General features: G+C 45.9%; 1 protein-coding gene across 2 annotated transcripts in view; it reads left to right on the top strand.

The window, feature by feature from the left end:
- The first annotated feature begins 4,175 nt into the window (after positions 1-4,175).
- Positions 4,176-16,810, top strand: part of C9 (complement C9) — a 56,390-nt gene continuing 43,755 nt past the window's right edge. The window contains exon 1 of one of the 2 annotated variants that reach the window (XM_062211973.1): positions 4,176-4,322. In XM_062211973.1, coding sequence (XP_062067957.1) covers positions 4,246-4,322 — 77 coding nt within the window. In that variant the 5' untranslated portion in view covers positions 4,176-4,245. Of the gene's footprint in view, positions 4,323-6,098; positions 6,227-16,810 lie in introns of those variants that run through there. The other variant, XM_062211974.1, reaches the window with a different exon arrangement.

The following is a 16,810-nucleotide window of genomic DNA, read 5'->3' as shown; positions in this document are numbered from 1 at the left end:
ACCTCTATGAATCCGTGTTTTCGAAGCAGGAAAACGGGAGATTCTGGTAAAGAAACTTTGAGAGGCCACTCCCTGAGATAATTGGCTCTGAAGGTAGTTGGGTTTTTTGGTTTGTTTGTTTTTAGGAGTTTAGTTGAAAGGCAGAGTGAAAGAGAAGGACACACATACGCACGTGCACACGCATGCACACACATGCATGCAGAGATCTTCTATCTAGTGGTTCACTTCCCAAATGGATACAACAGTTAAGTCTGGGCCAGACCGAAGCCAAAAGCCAGAAACCCCACCCTCCACCCAGGTATCCCACATGGGTGGCAGTGGCCCAAGCACCTGGGCCATCATCCACTGCCTTCTTGGGCACATCAGTGGGAAGCTGGATCAGAAGTCTGCAGCCAGGGACTCGAAACTGCATTCCAATTTAGAATGCCAGCATTGCAAGTGGCAACTGAACCTGCTGTGCCACAACACCAGCCCCAGGAACAAGGAATTGTAAAGCATGCAGGATGGCCAATAGGGTTACATGCCTCTAGGAAGTAACCACTGAATTGAACAATGCAGGCATCTTCAGAATAGGAGAGGCAAAAGGCACATTGCAATAGGTTGAGCGGAACCTTGCAGTAGAACATGCTTCCCTACTGCAAAGATTTGGCCCATGAGGAAAGTAGCAATAAGTGAACATGAAGGAATTACACAGAATTCTTTTTTTTGGACAGGCAGAGTTAGAGAGAAAGAGACAGACAAAGGTCTTCCTTCCGTTGGTTCACCCCCCAAATGGTCACTACAGCCAGCACGCTGTGCCAATCCGAAGCCAGGAGCCAGGCGCTTCTCCTGGTCTCCCATGCGGGTGCAGATCCCAAGCACTTGGGCCATCCTCCACTGCACTCCCGGGCCACAGCAGAGAGCTGGCCTGGAAGAGGGGCAACCCGGACAGAATCTGGTGCCCCAACTGGGACTAGAACCTGGGGTGCCGGCGCTACAAGCAGAGGATTAATCTAGGTGGGTGGTTTTTTTTTTTTTTTTTTTTTTTTTTTTTTTTTTTTGACAGTCAGAGTTAGACAGAGAGAGAGAAAGGGAGAATTCTTTAAAGATAAAAACGGTCTTGAGCTCATTCACAGGCTAAGGAAAATAAACTGGTCATAATGGGGATTTGGGGGCCAATGCTGTGGCGTAACAGGTAAATCCACCACCTGCAGTGCTGGCACCCCACATGGGCACCAGTTCGAGTCCCAGCTGCTCCACTTCCAATCCAGCTCTCTGCTATGGCCTAGGAAAGCAGTAGGGGGTGGCCCAAGTCCTTGGGCCCCTGCACCCACGTGGGAGACCAGGAAGAAGCTCCTGGCTTTGAATTGATGCAGCTCCAGCCATTGCGGCCAATTGGGGAGTGAACCAGTGCATCAAAGTCCCCTCTTTCTCTGCCTCTCCTTCTCTCTCTGACTTCCAAAGTAATAAATAAATCACAAAAATAATTTATTCTAATGGGGATTTGGAGGATAAAAAGAAACAAGAGCAGGCACCAGAATCCTGGCAAGTTGGGACATGAGTATAGAGCATCAGATTTTCCTAAGTTAAAGCAGGCTTCCTCTGAGATTTTATGGAGATGGAGAGAAGTTGACCTGGGAGGGGCCTGCAGAAAGCCAAGAAGGGCCTTCATGGAGTAGGAGGCAAAGGAGCCACTAAGAGAAATGGGGAAATGTGTCTGACCAAACACCAGTGAAAAGCTGGATACATGGACATAAGTGGACACCTAGATTTAGGCAAGCCAGTGGAAAGCCATCTGGCAAGACTGACCAAAAGCTAAGAGTCTGTCGACTTTGGTGCAAGAGATGGGAGAGGTGTGAGGGCAGTGAGCTGGTGAGAGGAATTCCTCAGTGTGCAGGGAATTCACACCAGATGAAAGGAAGAAAGCAGAAAGGTGCTCATCTGAAGGGAAATGGAGAAATCACGCTGCTGGGTGTCTTGGTGAAGTCAAAGAGGGGGTTACCGGGAGTGTGAGGGCGAGTTAACCGGGAGAACTAGAAACTGTGCTCAGTGTAGGATAGTGATGTATTCAAAGGGAAAACCATTGTGGGAGTTGGCTTGACACCGGATGTAGCAGTAAACTGGGTACAATTAACACAAATATTGACAGCTGATGAAATCATGGAAGCGTGGGGTAGGATCCTATCAAAGTATTGAAATAACTGGGACTTGAAAGGGGAACTGTGTGTGTGTGTGTGTATACATACATATATATGTATATGCAGTTACACACACTATACACACACACATGCAGTTACAACTGTTGGTGAACAGAAAGTGGATAGGAGGTAGCATAAGCAGATACTCTGGATTTGAAGAGAAAGGCGTTGTGCTTAATATTCCCTTAACAAATGCTGTGACACAAACAAGCGGCTCCTAAGTGGTCCCATGTGATTGTAAACCGAGCTGAGCCACAGGAATCTTTATTGCTGTAAAGGGATAGCCAGACATGCATCACCCCATTAAGCTTCACAAACAGCTCCAGAACCATTGGGTAGGGAAGTTAGTTCTACTTTTCTTCATTATAGAAGAGCTCACCTAAAAGTGCTATCATAAAAATGGCCCAGAACCAATAATGAAGAAAGCTGGGCTCTGATGCATACCCTGGGCCCGATTACGAGACAGTGGGAGGTGTCACCTGCCCACTTCCACCCTGGAGGTCATTTTCCCCATCTGTGTTCATAAATTCATCTGTTAATGGATGTGATTCACAAATCATAGTAAGAACCAAGATGTAGTTGAAACTGCAATTGATCCTGGTCTCCAAATTCTCCCTTTCCAAAGATCCTAATACCTCCACCAAGTGTATGTGTTACAATGAAATCACACGTGTTTCACTGTAGGGGTTGGCATTGCACTGTAGTGGGTTAAGCCACCGCTTGTAGTGTCAGAGTCCCACATCAGAGTGCTGATTCAGGTCCTGGCTGCTCTGCTTTGGATTTAGCTTCCTGCTAATGTGCCTGAGAAGGTGCCAGAAGGAATGGACCCCTGCCATTCATGTGAGGGATCAAGATGGAGTTCCTGGCTCCTGGTTTTGGTCTGGCCCCAACCCTCTCCCCTCTCTCCCCTCTCTCCCCTCTCTCTCTCCCCTCTCTGTTCTTTGCAGGCCATTAAATTGCATACAAATAAAAACATCTTCACTGCTCTGGTCCAATGTATCCTAAAGATTCACTCCTAGATCTACACAGAAACAATGGCCACTTCCCAAAGCATTTCAGATACATGATGGACATTAATGGAAAGGAACAATAATTCATTTTAATATTTCACTCTTCCCATGAATTTGCTGTATTGCATTTAGACTAAACCATGATAATAAAATAAATACTGAACAATTAAGAATAGCTTCCTAGGGTCAGCATTGTGGTACAGCAGGTTAAGCTACCACCAGCAATGCATGCATATAATATGAGCATCAGTTTGAGTCCCAGCTGCTCCATTTCCAATCCAGCTCCCTGCTAATGCACTGGGGAAAGTAGCAGAAGATGGCCCAAGTCCTTGGGATCTACCATTCATGTGAGACCTGGATGGAATTTTTGGTCCAGGTTTTATCATGGACCAGACCTGATTGTTGGTGACCATCTGGGAAGAGAACCAGAATACAGAAGACCTCTCCCCCTTTTCTCTGTCCTTGCTTTTCTGTCACATTACCATTCAAATAAATAAATCTTTTTTAAAAACATATATTTATTTTAAAGGCAGAGATACAGGGACAGAGGAGGGGGGAGAGGGGGAGGGGGGGAGGGGGAGAGCGCGCCTCCATCTGCTTGCTCAATCCCCCAAAATACACCAATGGCCAGAGCTGGGCCAGGCTGAAGCCAGGAGCCAGGAGCTCCTTCAAGTTCTCCCATGTGAGTGGAGGGGCCCAAGCACTCAAGCCATCTTCCGCTGCTTTCCAAGGTGCACTAGCAGGGAGCTGTATTGGAAGTGGAGCAACCAGGACTCTAGCCAGTAACCATATGGGATGCTGGCACTGTAGACGGTGGCACAACCCACTACACCACAGTGCTGGTCCCCAAATAAATAAATAAATCTTTTAAAAAATAGTTTCATATTCAAACTAGTCAATCAAGAATTACAAAACATCTTTTCCAGGGTTGGACTTGAGCTTCCCGTCAGCTGGAACTGACAAAAACCCCAAGTACATTTGCCTCTTGGCCTCTGCCCTTTGCAAATAAATGCTTGACCTGCCCAGCTGTCCCATGGGAGCTGTCTAGCAAGAGCAGCATGGCCGCCAGCCACAGCTTCGCCTTTGTGGTCTGCATTTTAGAAATCGGTGCCCTGACGGCAGGACCCACTCCCAGGTGAGTCCATAGCTTTTTCTCTTTGTCACTGGAACTTCACTGTGGTATTCGATCTTTTGAGCTCTACTTCTTAACAGCCCCATAGATAAAATTGTTAATCCACAGAGTGATACACTGAGACCCAGCACTGAACTTTGAAAAGAGGTTAAAAAAACACATAGGATACATTCTTGCAGGTTGTGGAAACCTCTAGCTGTTTCTGAGGATTCCTTTGAACCAAGGTATTCAAGTGGTAGGGCTGAGATAGCCATCAGGTATGAGGAGTTACGAAATAAAGCTGTTTTTCAGCAGTGTATGTTAAGCCTGGATTTGCCCATGTCTATGTCTGAGAAGTTTAAAACTAAGGAAATTAATGTTTCTCACACTCGGTGTCTAGCTCGATACCTCACTCTCTGCTCTCCGTGTGAGGCAAAGGTTAAGCCTTCTGTTTTTCTTCCTTGTAAGCCAGATGCACACACTCTGTCCGGAGCTATAGGGTCAGATCGCTTCCAATCAAGAACAGCCATGGCACAGGCCCATCAGCCATGCTGCCAGCAAACATAATTTGTCTTCTTTTCCCCTATCCTAGCGGGATCACTAAGCCCATGCCAACCCCACTCAGGACATAAATCAACCGGACAAAAAGTGCTCGCTGAACTTCTACCCGGTAGCTGAAAGTGCTGCAGGGTAGGATCATGTGAAGCATCTGCCCTTCCATCCAGGCATCTCATTTACCTGCGTGAGCCAGTATAGCGAGATCTGACCTGGGGATGGGACTGAAATGGTCCTGACTTCACAGTGCCGCTGGGGGGAAAGGCTTACCCACACACTGACCCTGTGCTAGACACAGCTGAGGGTCACCTGCATCCAATTCCCTGATGGTCATCTGACTCTTGACTTCCCAGAATCCTGTTTTGGACGCAGAGGGCCATCTCCAGCCTTTCTTTACCTGTTTTTCAGCTGCTACAAAGTCCAGCATTTGTGGGGTGTTTACAGAACAGCGATTTCCAGGAAGGGTGCAGGGAGGTGCAAGATATGACCAGAACAAGCCCTGGTTAAACTGCTCAGCCAGATTTGCCTTCATCCCTTTGCTTTCTCATCCCACATGATCGAAGAAGCACTGTGCAGTGAGAAAATGTTTCATTTTTTGGGCATCCGGGTACATAGCAGATTTGAAAAGGCAGTTCCCGAAAGCTGCTTTAACCCTGTTGTACTTAACCTGACCCTTCTTTACATGGCAAAAAAAAAAAAAAAAAAATCTATTTAAACACTCCACATTCCTGGATTGTGATTCCTGCTGATGAAAAATGAGAAGCTGTGGAGAGGGCTTCAACTGCTTTGAAGTCCGTGACCTCCTGGGTGCTGTGTGCATTCGGCTGTTCCAGGGAGGACCAGGAAGTCCGTTGGCTGGGCCCCAGCTCTGTGCAGCTGGACTGCTCAGCTGGCTTGGCCTTGTGCACCCTCCCGCACTGTGCCCTCACCAGCGTGTCAAGGCTGCCGCACTCCAAACACTCCGTGCTCTGCCCTTGGACAGATGGTTGAGGTCAAAACAGCAGTGCAGAGACTTCAGTTAGGAAGTGAGACAAATGATTGGCTTGAGTAAGAGCTAAAGAACTGGACTTACCTAAGATTTCCAAAAATACAAATGGGCTTGGACTGGAGCATTCTTTGGGGCTGGACCTCCCAAGCTCAGGGCACGGTTCCATTAGTCACTAACTGCACCCATGTGGGCAAACGACTCAGCCTCTCTGAAACCTGTGTCCTCATCTACAAGATGCTGGTTGTGTTTGTTTTCCTGGGGCTGGCTTTCAAAAGAATCACAAGCTAGCTGACTTCAAACCACTGAAATAGGCAGTCCCACCATTTCGGAGGCCGGGAGTCTGAAACCAAGTTGCTGGCAGACCACACTCCCCCTGGAGCTCCAGGTAGGATCCTTCCTGGTCTCTGGAGGTAGCTGGCAGTCTATGGCATCTCTGGACATGCAGGTGCATCTTGCCAGTGAGGGAGAGGGAGAGAGGGAGATCTTTTATCGGCTGGTTCAAACCCCCAATGCCTGCAACAGCCAGAGCCGGGCCAGGCTGAAGCCAGAAGCCTGGAACTCCATCCTGTTCTCCCACATGGTTGGCATGCACCCATCTTCCACTGCCTTGCCAGGCACATTAGCAAAGAACTGGATTGAAAGCAGAGCAGCTGGGACTCAAACTGGCACTCATATGGAATGCTGGCATCGCAGGTTGTGGCTTAACCCACTGAGCCACAATGCCAGCCCTAAATAAGGTCATCTTCCAGACAGTCCCCCACACTCACAGGCTTCCCGTCCATAGATTCAACCAACTGCAGATCAAGACTATTTGGAGGAAACAGTTGCACCTGTACTGAACATGTGCTGACTTTTTCCTTGCCCTTGTTCCCTAACCAATATACAGTGTACCGACTAATTGTATCACATTTACATTACATTAGGTGCTGTACGTAATCCAGAGGTAACTTACAGTGTACAAGAGGATCGCATAGGATATATGAGAATCCTATGCCATTTTTGGATGAGGGACTTGAGAACAAGGAGATTTTGGTATCTGTGATAAGGTACGGGAACTAATCCCCAGTGGGCACGGAGGGATGGCTGCACTTAGGACATCTTTGCCTGGCACATAAAATCTCAATAAATGCTTAGTTTTTTGTTTTTTGTTTTTTGTTGTTGTTGTTGTTGTTGTTTTGTTTTTTTAAAGAAGAATGACCTTACGGTAGCTTTCACTCTGATACATTTCCGCGTTTAGGAGATGAAGGGCTGGAGGTGCAGGCAGCCTCGAGGGTATCACATGGCTGCTGATGCCTCATCTTATGCCACAGCCACCACGAGCTATTGCCACAGGTGGACTCTCAGGCACTTCTACCATTTTTCCCTTGACAAAAATGAATGTGCCCACAAGAATAGATCCTGAAGGGGACATCGTCTCTTAGGTTTCTCAAGGGAGAATAAAAGTGTTGAAAGCCACTATGAGAATAGAATAATAGCTCAAAGCATAGCTTCTGGGGTCAGGTGGCCTGCGTGTGATTCCAGATTCCACAGCTTTATCACTATGTGCCCCAGGCAGAGCCCTTACCTTCTCTAACCTGTTTCTTACATGCAAAATGGGAATCGCAGCATGGCTTGCTATGAAAAATGTCTGGGATAGTAATTGCTTAGCACAGTGGCAGGCAGGCCTTATGTGTTTTGTAAATGCAGCTTCCTGTTATCTTTTTAATTTGTACAGAAGAAAATTTTCACATGTTTCCAAGATTCAAACATCCAGCAAGATGCACGCTGAGAAGTCTGGCTTTCCTCACTCAGGAGCTGGGCTGAGATCTGTGTTACTGTTTGGGTGCTCTTTGGGATGCTGCCCTCTCCCTCCTTGGTCTACCCTGTAGGTGAACACATGCACTCATTTCTTATGTATCCTTGCCATGTTTCTTATGTAGATGAAAGCACAGAGTCGTATATGCCTTTATTCTCTCCCTTTCTTCCATGAAAGACATCATATTGCACATCCTGTCTTGTACTCGGTGGTCTTCGTTCTCCTTTATAATTTATCCTGGAGACTTTCCTGTTTCACTGTGGAGCGCATCTTCACTCTCCTCATAGCCCGTTGGTTTTTATTTAGCTTAAAATTTCCCCACAAGAGGAATCTTATTGATGTCTCTAGTTTATTCCTTCTCAAAAGACCAAATGAAGTGAACAGTAACCCTAAGGTTTCATTGTCTTCATAGAATCGGATCGGATTGCCTCACTCTTTCTCTTCTGATCTCCCAAAATGTTTACATCTCTTAACAGCCAACACCCTCTTGGATCTGCACTTGAACGCCATGCACTCGAACCTCAGTACAATCATCTTGGTAGCGTTAGCCTTTTTCCAGAAAACCCACTTAGGCTGCCACTGTGGACACACTGCTTCATACTCTAATGCTGCTTTCCCTAGGCACAGAGCGCCTTGGCCCTTCTTACACTGAGTCACTCGGTGGGATTCTGCTCACCACACTTCTCACAGAAGCTCTGGCAGGTTTGGGGGACATTTACCATATTTGATGGAGTGCATTCGGCTTGGGAACAGTCCACTAATTTTCATTGTATGGCTAAACGGTTGTGGTACCCCATCTCTTATTGATGAGCGTCCGGGTCATCTCTGATCTTTTCTGCTAGAAACAATGATAGGCCATTTTGCAAGCGGGCAGGTGTCCCTGAGGACTCCTTCCCAGAAGTGAGGTAACTGGAGCCAAAGGTAATGACCTTTGTAGCTTTGCTGACACTGCTCTGTGGTCACAGGGTTTGTATTTTGCACTTGAACCAGCAGGGCAGGAGTACCAGTGCTGCCCCACTGTCTTGTGAGCAAGAGTCGTAGGCTAAATTTTTATTTGTCAATCTCATAGGTGAAAAAAATCATAGCTTGGCATGATTTTAGTTTGTCTTATTGAATCAGGATGCACACTTTGAGTGATATTTATAAACCATATTTATGGGATAGGATTTTTTTGTGTGTATGAATTGTACATTTCTCTTGTCCAATTTTTTACTGAATCTCTATCTTATGGTTTCTATGATTACTTTATAAATTAGTCTTTTGTCTCTGATATTAATTACCAATATTTTTTTCTAATTTGTCACTCATTCTTTGATTTTTTTTTTTGCACCATGCTTTAATAGGGTCATAATTTTCATACTTTATTTCTTTTCTATTTTTCAAATAGCTGACAAAGAGTATTAGACTATGAGTTCGAAGGCCTGGGAATGGCTGGGGCCACTGAAGAGAAACTGCCCAGGTTTGAATCCCAACTCTGCCACTAAGTAGCTGCAATAACCTGAGGAAAACCAGTTACCACTGCTGTGTCTCTGCTTCCCGTCTTCAAGTGTAATAGCAGTTGCAGTAGCTAGTTCATAGGACTAAATAAAATAGTGAATGGGAAGGTTTAAAGGAAGAGTACCTGGAATGGATGAAACACTTACAAATGTCAACAACTATTACTCCATTTATTTCAGTCAAGGCTGTCTCAACAATCTGCAAAAAGTATGGAAGCATTCACTCATAGTTGGAACTGAAAAACTGCAGATACTGAAAATGTCAGTTTTTTGTTCCAATTTTGGATATACAAGGATATTTCAAAAAATTAACAGAAAAAGGATTTAAAAGATAAGTTTATATTTTGGTGCTAAAAAATGTGAAATCCAAGCAAAGCTTTCTCACAATGCATACTTTCTTTTTTTTTTTTTTTTTTTGGACAGGCAGAATTAGTGAGAAAGAGACAGAGAGAAAGGTCTTCCTTCCATTGGTTCACCCCCCAAATGGCCACTACAGCCAGCACTGCGCCGATCTGAAGCCAGGGCCGCAGGCGGAGGATTAGCCTAGTGAGCCACGGCACCGGCCCAATGCACACCTTCATCAGCTTTTTGAAGATTTCTCATAGGCATGTGTTTTTCATTTCTATATTCAATATTACTGAAAAGCTACTTACTGATCCACTATTATCAATCAGATAGGATGGTTTGCTGATTCATCCAGTCAGTACAGCAAATATTATCGAGTTGGCAATGTGGGCCAGACATTGTGTCAGGAAGTGCAGTTGAACACATTGCTGAGGGTCCCTGCTTTCACTGGGTTCACAGTTTAGCGAGGAACATGAACAAGTGAATGGCAGCTGAAGTCCTGTGAGTGAAGCCCATGGTGCTGAGAAGAGAGGCGCCTAGGAGGATTAACCAGCCCACCTGGATGCTGCCTTTTCTGCTCTGGCCTAACCTAGGCCTCTGTGACTTCAATTCAGTGCTTTCTCTCCTGCACCAGCAATATCTCCCATCATCAAACCATTCCTATCAGCACACAGGCATGGTGTAGAATGTTCCTCTAAGTGTTGGGTCAGTCCTCTGCCTTTATCTAGACACACTCCCTCCCATTCAGTCTCACTGTGTGAAAGATGACCTTTTTTAATCTTTTTTGTAAAAAGATTTTATTTGAGAAGTAAAGCTACAGAGAGAGAAGATGGAGAGAAAGGTCTTCCATCCACTGGTTCACTCCCCAAATGACCACAATGGCCAGGACTGGGCCAGGACAAAGCTAGGAGACAAGAGCTTCATCCAAGTCTCCCACATGGGTACTGGGTCCCAAGCACCTGGGCCATCTTCCACTGCTTTCCCAGGCCATAAGCAGAGAGCTGTATCAGAAGAGGAGCAGCCAGGACTAGAACTGGCGCCCATATGGGATCCCGGTTCTATAAACGCAGGCTTATCCTAACTGTGAAAATATCACTTCTAATCTGACAATTCCCATATTTATATCTATGGTGAAATATCAATTATATCCAAACAATTTTCACCCTTGGTCTACAGTTCAGATCTCTTTCTTGAACCTGATTCCCAACTGCTCAGTCAGCTTCTCTAATAGGCATCCCTAAATTAACATGTACAAAATATTCCTGTTGATTTCTCCACTCCACTCCACCCACCCTGCACTGCTGTTCACCAGCTCACTCAGATAAAAATCTAGGGATCCCGCTCGACTCTGCTCCAACACCACTCCTATTGTGCCTCCCCCGTGCCACCTCCGGCCCTTTGCTCTTACTTTCCCTGTAACATGGAGCACTCTTTTTCCAGACCCTCACCCAGCTTCCGGTCTGAATGCCTTCTGGTGCCTGATCAATTATCACCACATGTCCAGTTTTTGCTATTTAGCAAACCATTCCTCAGGAGTATCTAAAAGCAGTAACAATCATCTTTCTTGCTTATGCATCTGGCAGTCGCCTGGGCTCCATTGAGCAGTTCTCAGAGGTTGTAGTTAGGTGGTGGCTTCTTAATGGCTTCTACACCCATGTGTCTGTCACCTGAGCTGGGACCAGCCCTACAGCTGGAGAGCTGGAGCAGCTGTGTCTCCTCAGGAATGTGTCTGTCTCCCCTCCACGCCCCTGGGCTCCACAGTGGATCAGGGCAGGTGGCTTCATCGAGGGTAGTGAAAGGCTCCCAGAGCAAAGGCCTTTCAATGGATCAGCAGCACGGGCATGGCCTTTTCCAGCCTAGCCTACAAAGCTGGATAGTGTCGCTCCTGTGCATTTAATCCATCAGGGCAGTCTCCAGCTTCACAAGGGAATGTGGACCCTACTGCTGACGGGAGGAATGGACACAGAATTCGTGGACACGTCTAAAGCCCCACACTCCCTCTGAAAGGACTGTCACTATGCAGTGCAAAAACTCTGTCCCCAAACTCAGTCCTGTGGTCCTCTCTCTCTTACCCTGCTGTCCTTTCCCTCACATCTCCTGTGTCTTAACTACTGCGTGTTATATTTCCTGGTATGTTTGTTGATTTGCACCCATTAGAAAGCAAGGTCCTTGTTGGCAAGGATGGCATCTGTCTGTGGCCTCAGCCATGAGCAGCATCCCTGACAGGGCAGGCCCTCGGGAAAGGTTGCTGGATGTTAGTTCATCGAGAACACATGGAAGAGGCTCTCAAGACTTGGGATCCTGAAAACAACATTAGTGTAGACATGACTGTTCTCTTATTTTTCATCTTTTGAACTGCATGAGCTAAACAGCTGGCCTATCTGTGGATTAAGGATGCAGTCCGAATTTATTTGTATTTCTCCACTCAAAAAAGCCACATTGTCTTGATTTTCGACAAAAAGACTTTTGAATAGTAGGTGTTTTCATGCGTGGGCCCACCATGAATTGGCCTGGAGAGTGAGTTGCTGCTGAGCTGTTCTTGCTCTGAAGCTAGAAATTCTTATGGCAGGTGGAGAGGACGAGGCACACATCAGTGGTTGCTCACCTCATGCATTTCTGGCTCAGAGGGAGACCTCCTGCCAAGTGATGTGCATCACTTTGATCTAGGAAGCGACTTTCAAGCTGAGTTGGAAACACTCAGGGATATGCTTTTCTTGATAAACACATTTCATCTAAGAACCCAGAAAGTGCTTTACAAATACTTCTCCGCCCAGTCTCCCAGCTCAGCAGGACGACAGGCAGGTGGCGAGTGTTGCACTCGGGCAGTCCTGGAGCGACGAAAGAGCCTTTGCTGAGTAAGGTCAGGAGACTGAGGAGGAGGGGGTTCTGGGCTCCGAGGGAGAAAGACAGCAGGAGCTACTCCAGGCCACTGATCTCCTTGCTTAATATTTATGCTGCATAGTTATTTCACTAGCACATTCTTTTTGTATAACCTGTTACTCCTTCCTAAAACTCCCAATGAGTTCTGCCTTTATTGTGCCTGTAGAATTGCAGGCACCTGGAATAGTGAAGGCAAAACATCCTGGTATGATCACAATTTTCAGCTTATTTTTGTCTCCAGTTGATATCATTTAGATGTAAACTTAACATAAATCCAGGCGAGAACTGGGTTGTTTAACTGACATGCTTTACCTAGGGCTGCTGTTTGTAAACAACAACTGCATCTTTGCTATTCCCCAAGATGTATGAAAATCATTAGGCTACTACTGCAGAAAATATGGCATAAGTTATGACCCCTAAGGTTATTTCTGTTTGTTTGTTTTTTGTTTGTTTTTTTTGGACAGGCAGAGTTAGACAGTGAGAGAGAGAGACAGAGAGAAAGGTTTTCCTTCCATTGGTTCACTCCCCAAATGGCTGCTATGGCCAGTGTGCTGTGCCAATCCGAAGCCAGGAGCCAGGTGCCCCCTCCTGGTCTCCCATGCGGGTGCAGGGCCCAAGCACTTAGGCCATCCTCCACTGCACTCTGGGGCCACAGCAGAGAGCTGGACTGGAAGAGGAGCAACTGGGACAGAACTGGTGCCCCAACCAGGGCTAGAACCCAAGGTACCGGAGGATTAGCCTAATGAGCTGCGGCACTGGCCCCCTAAGGTTATTTCAAAGTATATTTGTGTTGTAATGGGAGAGATAAGGTAACAGAAGGGACAGGACAAAATGATGTTGAACTAGGAACAGAGAGACACAGGTCCCAAATCCAGTTTGCTACTAACTCTCCGTCTAAGGATGGATAGTGTAATTCCCATCTGTGACACAAAACTAATGCTCCTTACCAAGTTTATCGTGAGAAAAAGCTTTGGAACATGTGTAATAAGCTAATAGACAAAACATTCCAGGGATTGCTTAATCAAAAAACATTCATGACTGTTATATGCTAAACCATGTTCCCACAAAATTCATATGTTAAAGTCCTAACTTTGAGAAGCTGTTAACATGAGTGTATTTGCAGTCACATACTTCAGAGAGGTAACTGAGGTAAAGTCACTAGGGCAGGCCTGCATTCAATATGACTGGTATCCAAGTAAGAGGAAACATGGACACAGTTAAGGACCAGGTGAAGACACGGGAGAAGGTGGCTGTCCACAAGGGCAATTCAGCTGTTCATGGAAAAATGGAATTAAAATACAAATTTATTTTGGTGCGAATAACTTTTGAAACCCATGCATATATTTTCATAATACACATTTCCATGAACTTTTGGAGGTTCCCTCCTATAAACCAACCCCACCATACTTTGTTCTTGGGCTTGTAGCTTCGGGAATTATGAGAAGATAAATCTCTCATAATTGCTTCCTTGTTTGAGCCTCCCAGTCTGTGGTGCTTTGTTACAGTGGCCCAGGAAGTCCAATACGTTGAGCCCAACATCTACAGGGCTACAAGTCCCATCCCCAGGACAAGGATGTGATCCAGAAGGATCTCCTTCTGGAGCTAGGTTGGGTCATTCAAGTAACAAATCCAAACTGCAGTCCAGGAGAACAATTAAAGTACAAAGGCAGAGATGTGGGATTTTGTACTTAGAAAGTCCAAACTGTGAGCCAAAAAGAGAGAAAAAGTCCTTAAATTGGAAGTGAAGAAGTGTGCACATATTTAATACAGAGCTATTACAAATTCATTGGCATTTACTACGAACCATCTACAGGCAATGCCAGTCTCTTAGGAGCAGGTGTAGTCTCTACATGAAGGCAGATGAACTGCCCTTCTTTTATAGCCCCTCACCATTGGCTGGATTCTAGGTTTACCATGATTCATTTACTTATTGAGAGAGAGAGAGAGAGCGATCTCATCTGCTGACTCACTCCCCAAATGCCCATAATGGCTCAGGGTCAAAGCCGAGGCTATGAATTCAATCGAGGTCTCCTGTATGGATGGCAGAAGCCCAATCAGTTGAGCCATCACCACTGCCTCCCAGGATCTGCCTTAGCAGGAAGCTGGAGTCAGGATCTGGAGATGGATGTCAAACCAGGGTACTCTGATATGGGAAGTAGTGTCTGATTTTTGTTTTAAGATACATTTATTGGAGCCAGCATTGTGTTGTGGTAGGTAAAACCTCTGCCTACAATGCCAGCATCCCATATGGACACCAGTTGGAGTCCCAGCTGCTCCACTTCCAATCCAGCTGCCTGCTAATGTGCCTGAGAAAGTAGCAGAAGATGGCCCAAGTATTTTGGCCTCTGCATCCATGTGGGAGACCAAGAAGAAGCTCCTGGCCTCTGACTTTGGTCTGGCCCAGGCCTGGCCATTGCTGATATTTGGGGAGTGAATCAGCAGATGGAAGACCTTTCTCTCTCTCTTTATCTCTCTCTCTATTTCTAACTCTAACACTACTCGCCAAATAAAACAGATCCTTTTTTAAAAAAAATACAAAAGTAAAACAGTTTACTTATTTATTTGGATCCCAAGTGTAGTAGCCAGGACTTGAACCAGCACCTGTATGGGTGCTGGCATTGATGGTAGCAGCTTAAACCACTGTGCCACAGTGTCAGCCTTGAAAGTGGTGTCTTAATTCCTAGACCAAATGCCTGCCCCAGGGTAATTCTTGAAACCAGTGATGGCTCAGTTCAGTGAGATTTGTAGAACAATGGTGGTCTCGGGCCCGGGTACTGCTGACATAATGAGCGCTGCCACACCCACTCCAATCTCACTCTTCAGGTAGCATGGATATTTCTCCAGGTATTGCCAAGCATATCTCTGAACCTTGTGTGAATTCAAAAATCGCCTAAGTTGCTTTCTTAAAAAATAATTTTAACTTATTTTTGAGAGGCAGATGGGAAGACAAAGAGAGTGATAGTGAGAGCGAGAGAGAAAAAGGGCTCCTATCTGCTGGTTCACTCCCCAAACGGTATGACATCCAGGGCTAGGCCAAGCCAAAGCCAGGAGCCAGGAACTCAATCTAGGTCTCCCATGTGGGTGTCTGGGTCACCTGCTGTGTCCCAGTGTGTTTATTATCAGGAGGTGTGAATCGGAGGTGCAGCCAGGACTTGAACCCAGTTACTCTGAAACGAGATGCAGGCATCCCAAGAGGCCTCTTAAAAGAAGAAAAAAAAAAAATAGGTACCTTTACCAGTAGGCCAAACGGCCACCCCTCGGTACTATTTTTGAAAACAGTGGTATTGGCGGCTCATCACCAGAAAGCCTGATTTAATAGGTATGGTTTGGGGAAGTCACGATTTGACAATTCCTGTCTTTGATATCTGAGGGTTATAAGATGCAATCAGTATTGAGACCCACTGCTGTAGGGCATAAAGATGGGTCTGTCTGTGCTTCTTGATGAGGCCTGTCAGTAGCAGTTGAGGCTACAGCTTTATAGAAATATTCTAGCAGAGGCTGTGTCAGTCATGTAGTTGCACGTGAGCTGCAATACCCAGACGTCCAGGACAACAGGTTCTTCTAGGACTACTGGCAGCCTGAGTAACACATTGGAACCTGCACTTTTAGAAGCCAGAAGCTTCTCAGGCCTCCTGGTACTCTAGATTGTGTATGCAAGGCTCAGGTTGAGAAAATTGTTATCTCCAGCCATGACATCTGCCTTAGTGACAAGCAAGTCTGGCAGAGACACCAGGGAGTTTCAGCAAGAGCTCATCATATCCAAAGACAGGCCTAGCCCTGTCCAAGGACAAGGGACCAAGGACTTCATTCCTCTTCTATCACTTGATTACTAACTTACTCAAAAAGCTTCCCAAGCTCCTCCTTTGTTCCGTGCTCTTTAGAAAAAAGATTGCATTTTGTTTATTTGAAAGGCAGAGTTATGGAGAGAAAGAGGGAGCAAGGTCTTTCATCTACTGGTTCACTCCCCAAAATGGCTGCAACCCTGGGGGTTGGACCAGGTTGAAGCAAGGATCCTGAAACGCCATCTGAGTATTCCACATGGGTAAGGGGCCCAAGCACTTGAACCAACTTCCACAGCTTTCCCAGGTACATTACCAGGAAACTGGATTGGAAGTGGAGCAACCAGGATAGGAATTGGTGCCCGTATGGGATGCTGGCATTGCAGGTGGTTGTTCAACCTATTATGCCCCAACACAAGCCCCTGTAGCAGGCTCTTTATGTGCAAGCTGAATAAGACAATGCAACATGTCCCCAAACTCACCAGTATATTATCTAGAACGTAAACTCCATTAGTTTGGGGATCGTGTTTTTTGTTTTCTTGTTTAGAATGCCACTGTATCTCCAATACTTAGCAAATAATATCTAATAATAAATACTTGATTGATGGGTGAGTGAATAAATTAATTGAATGGACTACATAATTGCAAAGGTGTTTGTGACATACAGGACAAGA

Source organism: Lepus europaeus, chromosome 15, assembly GCF_033115175.1.
Source record: "Lepus europaeus isolate LE1 chromosome 15, mLepTim1.pri, whole genome shotgun sequence".
NCBI classification, from domain to species: domain Eukaryota; kingdom Metazoa; phylum Chordata; class Mammalia; order Lagomorpha; family Leporidae; genus Lepus; species Lepus europaeus.
The sequence above is the reverse complement of the archived record's forward strand: the minus strand, read 5'-3'. Positions and strand labels throughout refer to the sequence as shown.